The sequence below is a fragment of the Meles meles genome, chromosome 2, assembly GCF_922984935.1.
Source record: "Meles meles chromosome 2, mMelMel3.1 paternal haplotype, whole genome shotgun sequence".
Lineage (NCBI taxonomy): Eukaryota > Metazoa > Chordata > Mammalia > Carnivora > Mustelidae > Meles > Meles meles.
The window spans coordinates 142,408,369-142,423,767 of record NC_060067.1 but is presented as its reverse complement, the minus strand read 5'-3'; the positions used below and the strand labels follow the sequence as shown (position 1 = coordinate 142,423,767).

Sequence of the window (15,399 nt, the reverse complement as noted above, 5' to 3'; positions counted from 1 at the left end):
TCAAATTGACATGCTCTTTCCTTAAGGGATTTTACTATACAATTGAGCCTCTCCTATAGGTGACCCAGAGGATCCCTCTGTTGTGTCACCTCCCCTCTGTCCCTCCCCCCTCCTTTCCTGCTTAGTAACACGCCCAAACCCCAAACATACACTAATTTCTCAGAGAGCAAGTGGCCCCACAGCATCACCGTAGAAGGCAGGGGTTTATCATTATATTTTGAGCGCCTGCAGGCTTTGTGGCAAGCAAAAGCCAACCCTGCATGCAGATGACAGAAAAGTTTAAAAACCCATTACAAAAGTGCTCCAGATGCACCAAACACGAGGCTCCTGTAATTGGTATTCAAACAGAGCAGAAAGCCTCTGTGGCCTCGTCTCCCCTGCTCCGAGACCATTACCCTGGCCCAGCCGCCATGGCAACAGAAAAACATCTGGGAGAGCTCACCGCTGCCAAGCATTAAGCCAGGAGGGAGACCAATTACATGTCCCCAGCAATCAGGCGCTGCCCGCACCACTCCACCTGGCCTCTATGTCTTTATTAATAGCCATCTACTCCCTTTGCAACCGGAGGGCAAATGCACCTCTTACACAACCCCCATCTGCTCTTAATTCATCTTTCCTCCTACAGCTCTCCCATTCCATACCCTCCTTCCCACTTTGTCCTCCCCCTCCAGTTCCCAGTTACACCCACTTAGCCACCCGTGCCCCAAGGTCAGTCACTCTCTTCTGTGCACCTCTGGTGGTTGGATTGCTGGGCTGGCGGGGCGGTGGGGGGGGGTCTTCGCAATGGGGGCCAGAGCCCCATAGGAGACTGGCTTGCTTAAGCTTTTTTGCCAGGTGGAACCCTCAGCAAGAGGGAGAGTGTCTTTCTGGAGATGTACTGAGCCGTGCCAGGTGCCACGTCGTCACAGCCCGCCTAAAGTGAGGCTTTCCTGCCAGCTGTTTCCCCCGCAGCTCTCAGAGAGACACAGCCCATGGAGACCCTTAATAAATGTTAAATAAGAACAACTGCAAATGTAACTCCTGGAGGTCTAGGAAGGACAGTAGAACAGAGTTACTGTCCAGCACTTGCCTTCTCCTGGACTTGAAATGGACAAGCCCGAAGGAAGAACGTGATTGCCAGTTGGAAGAAGGGTTTTTGCTATAGGTGTTGGCCAGGTCTTCCCCTGTCATCAAATGTACAGGCTTACTTCCTGGTGATGAAGAACACACCAGGCTCTATTCACATGCGGGGTGGAGGGGACAAACGTGTCTATTTCTAACTTGCTGAGGGGACTTCATTCATGCCCTCCCACAAAACATTGTTTTGGATGCTTTCCAAGCAAAATGCTGGTCTGACCCAGCGCGGCAGTTTTATTTTTCCTGGAAAAAAAAAAATTTAAATCAGATTTCGTTAATTTGATCCATCTCCTTTTATCTATTTTTTAGAGAGCTGGGGAGGGGGCGCAGAGGGAGAGGGAGAGAGAATCTTAAGCAGATGCCCTGCTGAACATGGAGCCTGACGTGGGGCTCGATTTCACAACCCTAAGAGCAAGACCTGAGCCAAAAACCAGGAGTCCGACACTTAACCAACTTCTCCACCCAGGTGCCTCTCTCTTTTAATTGACTTGCATTATAACATTAAATATGGACTTTGGCAGACAGGAGTGACCAACTTTCCAGCATTTAGTTTGTTTGAAGAGATGCCCATGTGTTAAGCAGTGAACCATCCATAGCTATAGTAAAGGAAATATTCAAATAAAGCTCTCTCTACCAAAACTTGTGATAAGCAATTGTTTTGAAAACTTAAGATGTCTGTGTTGTTTCTCTTAAAGTGAGGTATATTTAAAATAAAAAGAATGTGCCAATTTGTATCAAGAATAAGTTTCAAGTTTCTCTTTATCTCTGGGAATAGGTAGATGCTCTTCTTAAAAAAAAAAAAGTGCTAACACAGTTTCATGAACTCGCTCTTTCAACCACAATTATCGGGCCGCTGATATATGTGTTGGGCTACACACTGTGTCAGGTTGAAGGAGCAGTAATCATAAGAAGCAGCAGCTAACACAACATGCCAGCTACTCTTTTTCCTAAGTGGCTTACATAGATGAATCCCTTTACTTCTCACGACGGCTCTGTAAGCCCAGTGTTGGATTTGCCCATTTCACGGATGACGAAACTGAATCAGAGAAGTCATAGGGCTAGGAAAAAAAAGCCAGCTAGGCAGTGTGGTTCCAGAGTCCACACTCTAACCTCCAAACCACACCATTAAACAAGATAAACAAGGCAAGTCCTTGGTTCTTTTGGTCCTAAAGAGAACATAACCTAGTAAGAGAGACCAAAAAAAAAAAAAAAAAGACAAGTCACCAACTTATGCCAACATAAATACCGTGCTCTGTAAGTGAGACCACAGTCTATAAGAGCTGAGAAGAGGCCATGATTCATTCATTTTGCCCAGGGAGTGATTACTCAAGGCTTCATAAAAACTTCAGAACTGGGCATGGAAGAAGAAGGTGGCAGGTTGCCAAGCAGACAAGAAGGAAATCCCAACAGGAGAGTAGTGTCAACCAGTCATGTAAGATAACATCGTGAACGGGTAAGCCAGGCTCTGGGAGCAGCAAATACTTGGAAGTGTGGCTCCAGTACAGGGTGCGTGAGCCCTCTGAGAAGGAGGCCAGTTCTTGATGGCAAATGGCTTTTGAACTTGGAGATGCTCACGGTGAAGTTCCATGAAAAATCCCTTTCTGTATTTAGAGCCTGAAAGCATGCACATTTGAACGGACACCCCCATCCTGCCCTCCAAGACCCATGACATCGTTAGATAAGACGGGTTACTGGGCTACGGTTTAGGCAGGAAATTCTCACTGTCCCTGAGGTTTAAAAAAATGGGGTTCAGACAGTTCTGTTTGCTTTATCTTTTTCTTTAGCTTACAAAGGAGCTCCCATGTGACCACTGTTACTAGGTCACCCCGAAATTTCAAGCAGTGGAGAAACATATGTTTTTTCGACTCCCTTGGAATCTATGATATTGGCTCCTACCAAGAAAGCTAACGCACATCATTGCTCCTTCCCTAGCTCGCCTTTACCATACCTGCTGGTAATAATAGAAAATGACCATTTATAGCTCCTGCCGAGAGCTTAAAGGCTCTGCCGGTCAAGGACAGTGAGCCAGTCCTGCAGGCCAAGGGCACGATCTCAAAGCCAGAGGTGTCCTCTTAGTGAGTGTGAGGGATATTGAGTGGGTTTTGTATATACATATCAATATGTAGCTCATTAGCGATGGTCTCATTCTTGAATGAATTTTGGAATAACCAAAGGCTTCAACTTTAAGTCATTTTTACCAGTACAAGCCAAAAGTACTCAAGTCTGCTCTGGACTTAGAAAACCCTGACACCTAGTATTTGTTGCTCCTAGATTTGGAACTGAATACACACAGAGGGATCTCTGACCTAGGGAATTCTCCATCAGATTGGTTTCAGACTGATGCTGGTAATCTTCATCCTACTAGGAATCTCATACGAAAGTTAGCACAGCTTTAATGAGAATACAAACAATGCTTACTCGGGTCATTTCATAATCATATTGGGATGGGACATGGAGGAGAAAACAGTATCTTCGACAGAAATATACAGAATATATCATATATAATACACAGAATATACAACAGAAGAATCCTCTTCCAGTGGAGATGAGCTCAGGTAGCAACCTTCCCTTCCCCAATCCCAAGCCGACCCACCATTTTGCCATTTGGAATGTTTCCTCCAATTTAGGGAAAGCTGCATGGATCTTTTGGCCAATATTAGATAAGGCCCTCATCTGGATTAGGTATAGCGATGGCAGCTGTGTGTTTTAAATCTCAATTTAGGCTGAAGCCATTCCCTTTTTGAAATATAAGGGAATAGTCATCATTTACTATTTTATGTAGTCCTGGTTGTTCAACTTTAAAACCTCTCCCTTCTTTTTCCTTCCCCACTCCCCACTCCAGACAGCGTTAGGATCCTACTCACATGTCTGTAAGGCACTCTGAGATCCTCGGCTAGAAGTTTCTGTATGGAAGAAGCAAAAAAATATTTTGTTTTACAGATGGTTTGTTAACACGTGAAGCAATTGTCCAGAAATGGGAACATACAAAATATTTACCTTGTTTGGCTTTTTTTCTTTTATAGCGTATTATAAGGATTATCACTGATAAAAATAGGAGGGCAAATAAAACCAGTGGGATCAACACCATTAATATAAACTCCATCGGATTCTCATCCTCGTCAAAGTTGCTGAAACTTGAATTTGCAGTGAGTGCTCCTGCGGTCACTGTATCAAATGTATTTTGTATACTAAAACCTTCATATCTTCTTTCCTCTTCCAGGGGCATATCTGCTGACTGTTCTGTTTCCTCAAAAGAATCTGTAGGGACACACACAAAATTGAGATTGCCATGGAGATAAAGCTACTATGTCATGTTTTCAATGATTTTTAAATACATCTTACACATACCCCATGGTAAACTTGGTCCCCTGACTTTGATTTTCCAGTTCAGTGTGACCGAGTATCGATTTAACGTAAATGGAGCTCAGGCTGGGAGTATATTGAACATGGGATCAGAGCCCGGAGAGAAACCTTCCACAAATGCAGGCAGGTTAGCCTTGACCAGGTACGTTAGACACGCTTGCGCAAAGGGCATTGAAAAGCTTTGTCGTGTCAAGGCTGATATTCCGGAACATCTCCTATAGGGGATCATGCTATTTCAATAACATTTCTGGGTAAACTTAAATTCGTATCTACTAGAAGTGAACTACTTTCCTTGCAACACTTATGTATAAAGGAATGCACACAGTCCCAATTTTCTTTGAAGATTTTATTTATTCATTTATTTATCTATTTATTTGAGAGTGTGTGATTGTGTGTACCCTTGCATGAGGAAGGGCAGGATCTGAGGAGGAGGGATGGAAGGAGAGAGAGAATCGGAAGCCGACGCCCCGCTGAGCACAGAGCCCAATATGGGGCTGGATCCCACGACCCAGAGATCATGACCTGAGCCCAAACCAAGAGTCCAGGTCTCTGACACTTAACTGACTGAGCCACCCAGGTGTCCCAGACTGTCCTAATTTTTAATAAAAGGTTACCTATCGGTGTGGAAGAATTCTTAGAAACTGGGGTGACTGATTGGGTTTCAGTGTCAGTTCCCACATTGTGCAGAGTACTGAGTCTCTCTGAGATTATCTGACAGAAATTTCCCTGGGTTCTAAATAAAAACACAACGCATACTTCGTCTGTAAGGCGACGTTCTCAGGAGGAAGTTCCCTTAGGGGCTAAGGAAACTACACCAATATTTAAATGTATTTCATAAAAAGCATCTTTAGAACTTTCCCTATTAAGAAACTTAAGCAAGTTTATTCTGTTTGAATTTCCGATTGTGTGGAAAGCCATCCTGGGGCTCATCCCAGGGCAGGGAAGGACTATGAGCCTGACGATGATCTGACAAATCTCCCCTCACCTTGGCTATGTAGTGATCACAGTAAGGTAAGCAGAAGGTTTTCATCCTACCATAGCATAGCATTGCTTATCCTTCAAATGGGGCCCGCCAAGGAAGAGAGCATGAATTCGGGCCATAGAAAACTAATCCAATAAGGTGACGGATGGGAGAACTCTTTCTAAAGAGCAAGGTGCTGTGCAAATAGAAAAGTCACTTGCTACAAGCCAAGCTCTCTACCCAGAGGTCAGTTCACCCTGCGGAACGTCGGAGCGGGTCCCTGCAAGGCCCAAGCCCCTCCTATCAATCTGTGCGACTCAGTGACGATGGATTCCTCTGATTTTATTTATAAAAATATTTGTTTGATCATAGTCTAATTTTTTGTTGTTGTTGTTATATAGACCAACATCTCAGTTTCCTCCAAGACCAGGGAATCCACTTGAAAATCTCATTGGTAAATGCCACACAAAACCATCAGAATCAATCACAAATTGCAGTCTAACCAACCAGTGTTCCTCACGTGTTTCTGCCAAAAGCAGGATTTTTAAAAATGTCTACTATTTATTGACCTCTGTCTGGGGTAAGTGGCTTTGTCTATATATATGTTTTTGAAACAAGGTAATAAGTTAATAATAATAACCTATGTTAAGAGCTTTGATTCATCATGTATCACCCTGAACCAGGAAAAGATGTTTGTCCTTCGTTAGACGACAGAACAACCTCTTCATTAGAGTCACCTTGTTTGCAGAACTGTTGGGACCAAATAGCACGCTTCACTGATAATCCAGCCAGAGATGACAAGACATTTATGGGGCATCGAGGGTGGGGGGAGGGGAGCAGCACCTTTGTAGGTGCAGTTGGTGGTACTGACCCTGTTCCTTGAGGTCAGTGCTCACGGCCCTTCCTCGAATCCCCAGACTTGCTTTTTATCTCATTCCCTTACTTCTACTACAGCTGAGGCTGCCGCCACTATGTCAGGCTAACCTTCCTAGAGAACTGACCAAGACAAGTCCTGCGCTCTGTCTTTTACCCGGATTATCTCATTTGCCCTTACCATTTTTCCAGATGGAAACTGGGGCAAAGAGGTTACACGGCTTGCCCATAGTCACAGAGCAATCATGGAGGAGGATTTGAACCCAAGAGGGACAGTCGCAGAACCCGAGTGTTAAACCTCACATGGTATTTTCCTTCCGATAAGATAGGAATATGATGATTACCAGTCATCAAGTGGTGAACAAGAGAGGGAACCCTCTGTCCTTGCTCCTCTGCCTATAAGGAGGTGGTTTCGTGTCACGAAAGAGAAGGGCAAGCGGATGGGTCCCAGAAACCTTGGCTCTGCAGGACTCCTGAAGCTCCTCAGCCTGGATGCACTGTGGGCAAAGCTGCTCAGAACAGCAAGATGGGCTCGGCACCTCTCCAAGGAAGGCTTTTTTTTTTTTCTTTAAGTTTTATTTATTTTATTTTAAAAATTTATTTATTTTAGAAAGAGAAAGAGAGAGAGAGAGAGCAGGAGTTGGAGGCAGGGCAGAGAGAGAGGGAGAGACAATCTTTTTTTTTTTTTTAAAGATTTTATTTTTTTATTTGACAGAGATCACAAATAGGCAGAGAGGCAGGCAGAGAGAGAGAGAGAGGAAGGGAAGCAGGCTCCCTGCTGAGCAGAGAACCTGATGTGGGGCTCCCTCCCAGGACCCTGGGATCATAACCTGAGCCAAAGGCAGAGGCTTTAACCCACTGAGCCACCCAGGTGCCCCGGGAGAGACAATCTTAAGCAGACTCCTTGCTGAGCACAGAGCATATGCAGGGCTCAATCCCATGATCCTGAGATCATGACCTGAGACAAAACCAAGAGCTGGACGCTCAACCATCCACCCCTCCAAGGAAGGCTTTGAGTCAACACTTGACCCTGGCCCCAGAAGAAGAGAAAATAAAGAAGGAAATGTGGTAGCTGGAATAACAAGGGCATTTGGATAATCAGGAATGAAAGAGAAATGGGACAACGAGATGGTCCCACGTTGCACATTCATTTTTCAGCATAAGGGGCAGTGCTGGTCACAGGTGGCCTTTAGTGACAATTGGCAGTGAAAAGGGCTGGCATTTCTCTCCCCATATCCCTCTCATATACACATGAGTATATGTTTTCCACATGAAGCCTCATTTACTCTCTCAGAATCTGTAGTGACTGCCTGAATAAATAAGAACTAAGGGGTCAGTCTCTCCCTCTCCCTATTTTATTTTTCTTTACCTTACAAGCCTTCATCTCCAGATGCTTCTATGATAACCTCCCTCACAGCTCTCTCTGCCCCATCCAACACGATCATAGTCAAAACTAATAAATAATGGTAACTGGCATTAATCTGATGCTTTGTATGCTAGGAACTAGCTACGATACCAGGCACTGCCTAATTTCATCTTCATGACAACTTTATTGTGCACATTTTACAGATGAAGAAACTGAGTCTCGAACGTCTTGCCCTGGGTTACAACCCTGACATTTATAAGTTCTGCTACAAGGGGTTTGAAAACCGCATTCCCTAGAGCATAGGTGCCAAAGGACGGTGAAGTTTCCAGTCACAACTCTCTCACTTCGTAGCAGTGGGAATTTGAATGAATTCTTCACCTCTGTGGACGACTGTCCCAGTTTGTACAACTAAGGGGTGATCCCAAAGCCCCATCTACTTCCACATTTCCACATATAGAGGGTTTATCTTGTTTTTATTAGAATTTTTGAATTATTAGACACATGGTACTTAGACATGGTACTTGTACATGGTACAAGTACTTAGACATGGTACTTGGGCACATGGTACTAAGGTCAGAAAGGAAATGTCACTACATCACGTCCCCTAGTTACTCCTGTTCCTTCCCCAGAGGTGGCCATTATTTCTTTTGCCTTCCAGAGAAACTCCCTGCCTATGTAAGTTTCATTTCCTGTTTTTGTGTTGTTTTTTTTAACACAAAAGGTAGCAAAGTCTACATATGCTTTACACTTTGGTTTTTTTTACTTAAAAACTGGTTTTCAAGGTTATTTCTTGTCTCTATACAGAGAGTTGTTTTTCCCCCTATTTTCTGGTTGTATCATAACCTATTCCTATTCACAGAAATTTAGGTTGTTTCTTTTGCATTTTCAGAGATGTCACAATAAATACCCCTGTACATCCTTCAGTTGGCACGTGTGCTGTACAGTCTGTATTGTTTTAAAAGATTTTATTTATTTGTCAGAGAAAGAGAGAGACCAAAAGCAGGGGGAGCAGCAGGCAGAGGGCGAAGCAGCCTTCCCACTGAGCAAGGAGTCCGATGCAGGACTAGATGCCAGGACCCTGGGATCATGACCTGAGCCAAATGCAGATGCTTAACCCATTGAGCCACCCAGGCACCCCTGTACTGTCCGTATTCGTCTCAAGTGTAGGTAGAGCAGGGGCGAGGGGTTGGGTGAGTGGGGAGAGGAGACAGCACCAAACTACTCTAAGAGGTCTGCCCTCATAACTTCTCCGAGATAGCTCCAGCCCAGGCCTCACACTATGAGGACTGGCAGAAAGTAAGTTAGGAAAATACTGGGTGTGCAGAGAGAGTCTGATGAGAAAGGAGGGGCAGAAGTTGACCAAGAGTGGGGATCAGCCCCAAGAGTTCATGCCAGGAGCATTACATGTCATCAACAGGGGAGCTGGGAAACCAGGGTGGACCATTGAATCAGGTCAGTGACCAAGCATGGGTGACCTAGGTAAGAGTTCAGAAGAAAACCAGGGATGGACAAACCAAGGTGAGAACTGCAGAGAAGCCAGGTGTCACAAGCAGGGCAGGGGAGTCCAGAGGGCAACTCAGGGGATGTTTCTCGGGAGCATTATGGAGGTTGTCCTGTGGCCTATGGGGTAACAGCAACTCTTAACCCAATGGACACGGGGGCTCCCCAGGGGACTAATCTGTCCACTATAACGGCCTCGTTCTTTTATCGTCGTTGTGTCTGCTTACCTAAATTTGGACATATTTCGGGGTAAAATATGTATGGCTCGGGGGCTAAAACTGAGAAAGCTGCAGAAATGGAGAGGGTCCAGCCTGTGAGCGAAAAGGGAGAGCCGTTAGGCTGCAAAAGCACAGAAGAGAAGAAGGAAGAGCAAGGACAGTACCGGACAAGCAGACAGGCCACGTGAGGGTCACCCGGTGGGGCCCCGGCCCAGCAAGTGACCTGCCCAGGAAATCCGTGTGGGGCGACGAGGGCTCCAGGCCACCACAGAAGCTCTGTCTTCAAGGGGTCCCCATGAACACTCTCCCCGCCCCAACCCTGCACTCTCCCTTTCACCATCTCTCTCCCTCCACTCAGGTCCCGCCAAATCTCTCCATCATGGGTGTGGGTGTGGGAATGAGGAAAGTGCTCCACTTGGCTTTTAATCCTCAAATCCTAAAATTACCAGCTCATCAGCTGTGCCTGCAGCGTCCCTTCCGAAGGATTATTGACAATATCCATGCCAACACATCTGGGACGCATACTCCACACATCTGGCAAGGACCCTGGGGCAAATCCTCGGAGGTAGGTGGAGGTAGGTCGGAAAGTGGGGGAAATGTTCTTGGTGAGCCTGGCGGCCGCAGCCTCAGAACAAGCACGTGACACCCCTCCCCCTGCTCCAAACACCGTCACTAAGTGGAAATGACTCTGCTTCCCAGCGAGGCAAACCAGCTAACTTCCCCTTTTTTTGAAAGTGGAACAAATATGCAACCTAGCTCTAGTTTTGTTTTTGTTTTTTAAATGGGAAAAAAAACAAAACTACCCCCCCCCCACCAAAAACAAGTATTACATACCAACTGAAAGAATGCCACGTGGCTGTTATAATGTAAAGTAGAACAAGGCCAGGAGAATGGTGTAAACTTGGGATAGCATCAAGTAGGTTGGGCCTCAATCAGAGAACCCATTCTTTCATTTTTATGTGGACTCTGTGCCCATATTATGTCAACTTTTACTTCTTTTTATTTTTTTAAGATTTTCTTTATTTTTGCAAGATAGAAAGGGAAAGAAAGAGAGTGCGCATGTGCACCCACAAAGCGGGGTAGGGGCAGAGGGAGAATCAGGCTTCCCGCTGAGCAGGGAGCCCACGCAAGGCTGGATTCCAGGACCCCAGCATCATGACCTGAGCTGAAGGCAGACGCTTAACCTACTGAGCCACCCAGGTGCCCATATTTCATTTTATTTTATGATTTTTAGCAAGTTGATAATTCAGATAATGAAATGAAAGGAAACACAAGGCAGCCATTCAAACTCACTCGTGCTCTGAGGAGTAACTGGAGGATATGAATTTCAAGACATTCAAGACACTAAATTCAAGAAGTCGGCCTACTTCTCAGCCCCCTTAGGGCTGCACACAGCAAAGAGCCAGTCAGTGTGAGAAGGATGAGACAAAATCAAACCAAGAAGCTCTCCAGGGATTCTCAGCCTTGGCTGCATGAAAGAATCACCTCAGAACCTTTCCACACTCCTGATGCCCAAATCTTTACCTCACAATATCTGTGGTGAGCCCCGGCCTCAGTATTTTTTACAGTTCTCCAGGTGACTCCAAGGTTGAAAACCACTGCACTCCAAACCTACCCATTTCCGGTCTCCCCCGGGCCACTCCAACATCCTCCCCTCCTGCTCTCTGTGCTCCTCCTTGGCAAACCGGGGAAGAGTCAGAGGTCAGGGAGTTGGATGCCAAAAGCTGCCAACTCCATCACCAGAATGCAGTAGCTGAAGAATCATCACTGAAGCCTGGAGCTCCTGAGAGACTCTGGCCAGGCTGGACTGAGAGAGCCCTGTGACAACCATGACTTCCTGAGTAAGTGTGAACAGGAGAAAATGTGCTGGAGCGTCAAACCCTCATCTCCAGCAGCAGTGCCCGCAGACAGTTCAGCCTGGAGGTTTATACCAGTGGTCCTCAAACGTTAGCATCAGAATCACCTGGACAGCTCCTCAAACACAGAGTGCTGGCCCCTGCTCCAGAGTCTGCTTTAGCAGGTCTGGGATGACGCCAAGAATTTTAAGGGTTTTGGTTTTCTTCTTAAGATTCTACTTTTAAGTAATCTCCCCACCCAACATGGGGTTTGAACCCACAACCCCAAAATCAAGAGTCACATACTCTATTGGCTGAGCCAGCCAGGTGCCCCAGGGATTTTCATTTCTAACACAATGCTGCCGCTGCTGGTCTGGATGCCATACTTTGACAGCCATTGGTCTAAGTTGCCCAGACAAGCTTATTTAGTTGTGCTTAATTATTGGTAACACCTCTTATTTTCAACACTCACGGTCCACCAACCTTGCCTGGTGGGTTTTAAGCTACACCCACATCCGTTGTGTGAGGGTATCTGCAGCTGCACCTGGGCAACGATATGTCCTCAAAGCTGCCCCAGAGCTTTCAGCAGTAAGCATGCAGTAAGGAAGTGTGCTGGGTTGAGAGTTACTGAGTTAAACTGTAATTCACTGGACTTTATTTTAATTTGTTGTTATTCTTGAAGATAGTCCTTACCAGCTTTAAAGGTGATTGGAGACCCCTACGCAGAAAGAAACCTCTGGAAGCAAAACGAATCGGTGAACAGGCGTATGTGGCCATCAAGTAAATGGCCTCTCTCTCCGGTTCTGGCATCTTTTTACAAACCAGTGGCTCAGCATCTGTGGAATCTGGCTGTGATGGGCCAGGGAAGAATGGGAACAGATGACTCAGCAGACTCATGGGGCCCCAGCCTGTCTGGGAGGGCGGTGGCGTTTGATGCCAGAACATGCCAAAACCAAGTGGATGGACAATGGCCCCTTGATGGTGAGCCACTGGGACACAATCCTTCATGGCTTCTGAACTGTTCTGCCCTTTCTCTGGTTTGCTTGGTTTTAAAACAATGCTGACTTACTGTTTATCATCTGAGAGGAGTTCTTTCAGGTACTTGTTTATTGCCAAATGCCTCCACGGTTTGGCGCCGTATCTCTCCCTAACTCCTGGAACCCTGTCTGCTGTGCAGTCGCCGTTGGGTACAAGTTGCTCAGGAAATGTAAATAAGTCAGGTTAGTTAGAGAGACAATAATAGGACATCTCTCACCTTTTTTATCAAGAATATCCTGTCCTACTCTCTCTGATCACCCTCTTCCAAGAATACACACAGTGTGTTCTTAGTCACAAAGAGAACTAGGGCTCTCAGGTGGTTTCCTCAAAAAGTTACCTGAATTTTAAAGAAAACAATGGAAAATGAGAGGAACGATTTAATGTCAAGTGAAGACTCCTGAGTGAGGAAATTTCATGTTTGTAATTTTGTTTGGTGGGGTGGAGGGAATCTAGTGTTCCACATGGTTTCCCACAGATGACCTAATTCTCTGGGGACAGGACTAGGGACTCAGAAGGATTGTTATTTTCATTATATGCTCTGTTGTATGATGTATTTAACAATTTTGGTTAATTGAAAATACTCCTGAACATATTTTTCCTGACATATTTATCTGAAGAAGACATGGTCAGCATAAGTGCGGCTGAACGGTTGGGAGGCAAAGCACCGAGGGGTAAGGGCAGGTTCTAACTATCACAGGGAGGTTCAGGGGAAAGCGGTGCTGTGTTTTGCACACCCTTTCTCTCCAGCCATCAGCTGACTAAAGGGGATGATGTCTCATGTGGAAAGATGGTTGACAAATGTTCCTTTTGCTTATTTTGAGGAGGTTCTTCTGGTAAAATGCTTCCCTGAGGTAGTCTGCTCTGGGAATTTATTTGTGAAGTTTGGTTCTATTTTCACCGCATTGCCTTGAGAAACACCTGCAATTACAATTTACTATCAGATGAAAACATGCCCCACGAAGGGGGCCCACAGTGCTCTGATGTCTTTTCTGTTTTAAACTGTTTATTTTGATGTCTTTTTAAGAGAAAGCTTACTCATATTTAATCATATTTGCCCAGACCCTCAGGTTGTCCCGGTCTGAAGTTACTCACCTGGGGAAGCTGCATTTTTGACCGTCTGACTACCTTTTTGCACACCGGAGACCTATTCTAGCCTGTGGTACCTGGCAGTTTAAAGGAATTCAAGTATTTTTATGGGACAGAATACACATACATTTTTCATATTTAAAGCTCTTTCTACCATCAGTGGGATAATAGATGTACAAGTGCTTTGAAATGGGAAAAAAAGGATTTTATTAAAATAATATTTATTGTCATTAGTAATCTGAATACTTTTCTATTTTTATTATATTTCTAGCTCTCTTTTGAATAGCCAGTTTCAAGAATACAATTCTAGAGAGTAAGTTGGAAACAAATGTTCTTGGCCATGCCCTTGTCCTCTCCCTGGCCTGCTACCAGCACCCCTCTGAGTAGGGGAGGGAGACAGGTGGGCTTCTCCGCGGGACACAAAGGCCCTCCGTCTAGGCGACAACTCAGAGTTGTCAGAGAAAGCAACCGAAAGACAGGGACAAGCCAAAAAACGAAGTGGTAGATGGATGTTTGTGACAAATCAGAGGACAGGAGAGCAGGGAAAGGAGATATGGCCTAGTATCTCAGGGACAGCGGCACCTTCATCACGAGCGGCCCGAGAAAGGGGGACAAGGTGTAATCAGAAGTTCCCATCGCCAGCCTATCCGGGAGCACAGAGCAAGTTTGGGAGGCTGAGGAAGGAGGAAGGAGACAATCTCCTGAGGTCCATAGAGTAGTGTCTGAGGAGAGAAGATTGGGGGTTGGATATTCTGGGGTCAGCAAAGTCCCTTACCAGGTGTCTAAGCCCTGCTTGCTTCTGATCCTACTTTACCTTGATAAAGACTCAATCCTGCCCCTCCATCCCGGCCAATCTAACAGGGCTCCAGCACTGAGAACTCAGTGCTGCTGCTTGAACTACTGATGCTAGGCTGTCCTACTCTCTTGCCAGCCTCTTTTCTCCATTTATCATTATGATCCTACAATTTTTTTTCTCTTCTTGTGTTTAATGGGATGAATTACATTAGAAGATTCTCTAACGTTGATCCACTCTTGGATTCCCGGTTTTAGTCTATGCAATCACTGGGATGTTTTTTGTTTTGTTTTGTTTTTTTCCAGCACACTTCCTTTACTTATTATTTGCATGATTGATCTAAGACTCAGTCTAAATTTTCTTCTAATATTTGTTAATTGGGTACATGGCCAATATGCCTGTGCTGTTAGTGATATACCAAAGTAAGGATGGTCTTTGCTTGAGAAAAGATAATCCTAGTCATAGAGTTACAAAAGTACAGGATGGCCAGTTTAATTTGAATATCAGATCAACAAATAATTTTTTAGCATAAATGTGTCCCATGCAATATTTGTGTGCCCTCTACTTATACTGAATTGCACAAGATGTTCTTAAACACACACGAAAAAGTGTGTATTTGAAATTTACCTTTAACTGGGTGTCCTTTATTTTTATTTGCTAAATCTAGTAATCTTAACCATAAAAAGGAAGCATTATGTTTAAAAAAGAATACATGAATTTTTAAAATAATATTGTCAATGGAAGAAAACAAGCACATGTCCGCAAGCTCTAGGAACCACTGGTCTCCTGTTTCTGAAAACTACAATGAACTACAATGAAAACTACAAATAAACTACTTTAATTCTTATATAGCAAAGACACATGGAAGAAAAATGGAAATTTCAAAAACAAACTAGATTTGGTGGTTTTGTTTCAAGGAAAAGAAACCAAAATGCCACCACCAAGTGGACCTTCTCCAGTAAATAACTCTCCTTTCAAACTACCTTCTTTAATTAATCAGGAAATGTTTCTGTGCTGTCATTCCCCTCCCCTCAAAGCCCTGGCAGATTTTTCTACTTATATTATGTTACAGAAATTTTCTTTCTTTTTCAGGTTTTCAAATCAGCTCTTACTGGCTTGCAATTTATCATCTATGGAATTTGTTTTCCTTTCGTATTCTTTTCAAAAGTCTCCCCAAAATGTTTGTGACTACCAGACCTTTCCGCAAATTGTCATGCTGCTCGATGCATATTTCCTGGGTCTGAACTTCA

General features: G+C 44.7%; 1 protein-coding gene across 2 annotated transcripts in view; it reads right to left on the bottom strand.

The window, feature by feature from the left end:
• TMEM154 (transmembrane protein 154) overlaps positions 1-15,399 on the bottom strand; it is a 41,970-nt gene that overhangs the window by 17,384 nt on the left and 9,187 nt on the right. For both annotated transcript variants that reach the window (XM_045998186.1, XM_045998187.1), the window contains 2 exons: positions 4,114-4,374; positions 3,981-4,019 (listed from right to left, as the gene is read on the bottom strand). In XM_045998186.1, coding sequence (XP_045854142.1) covers positions 3,981-4,019; positions 4,114-4,374 — 300 coding nt within the window. The remainder of the gene's footprint in view (positions 1-3,980; positions 4,020-4,113; positions 4,375-15,399) is intronic.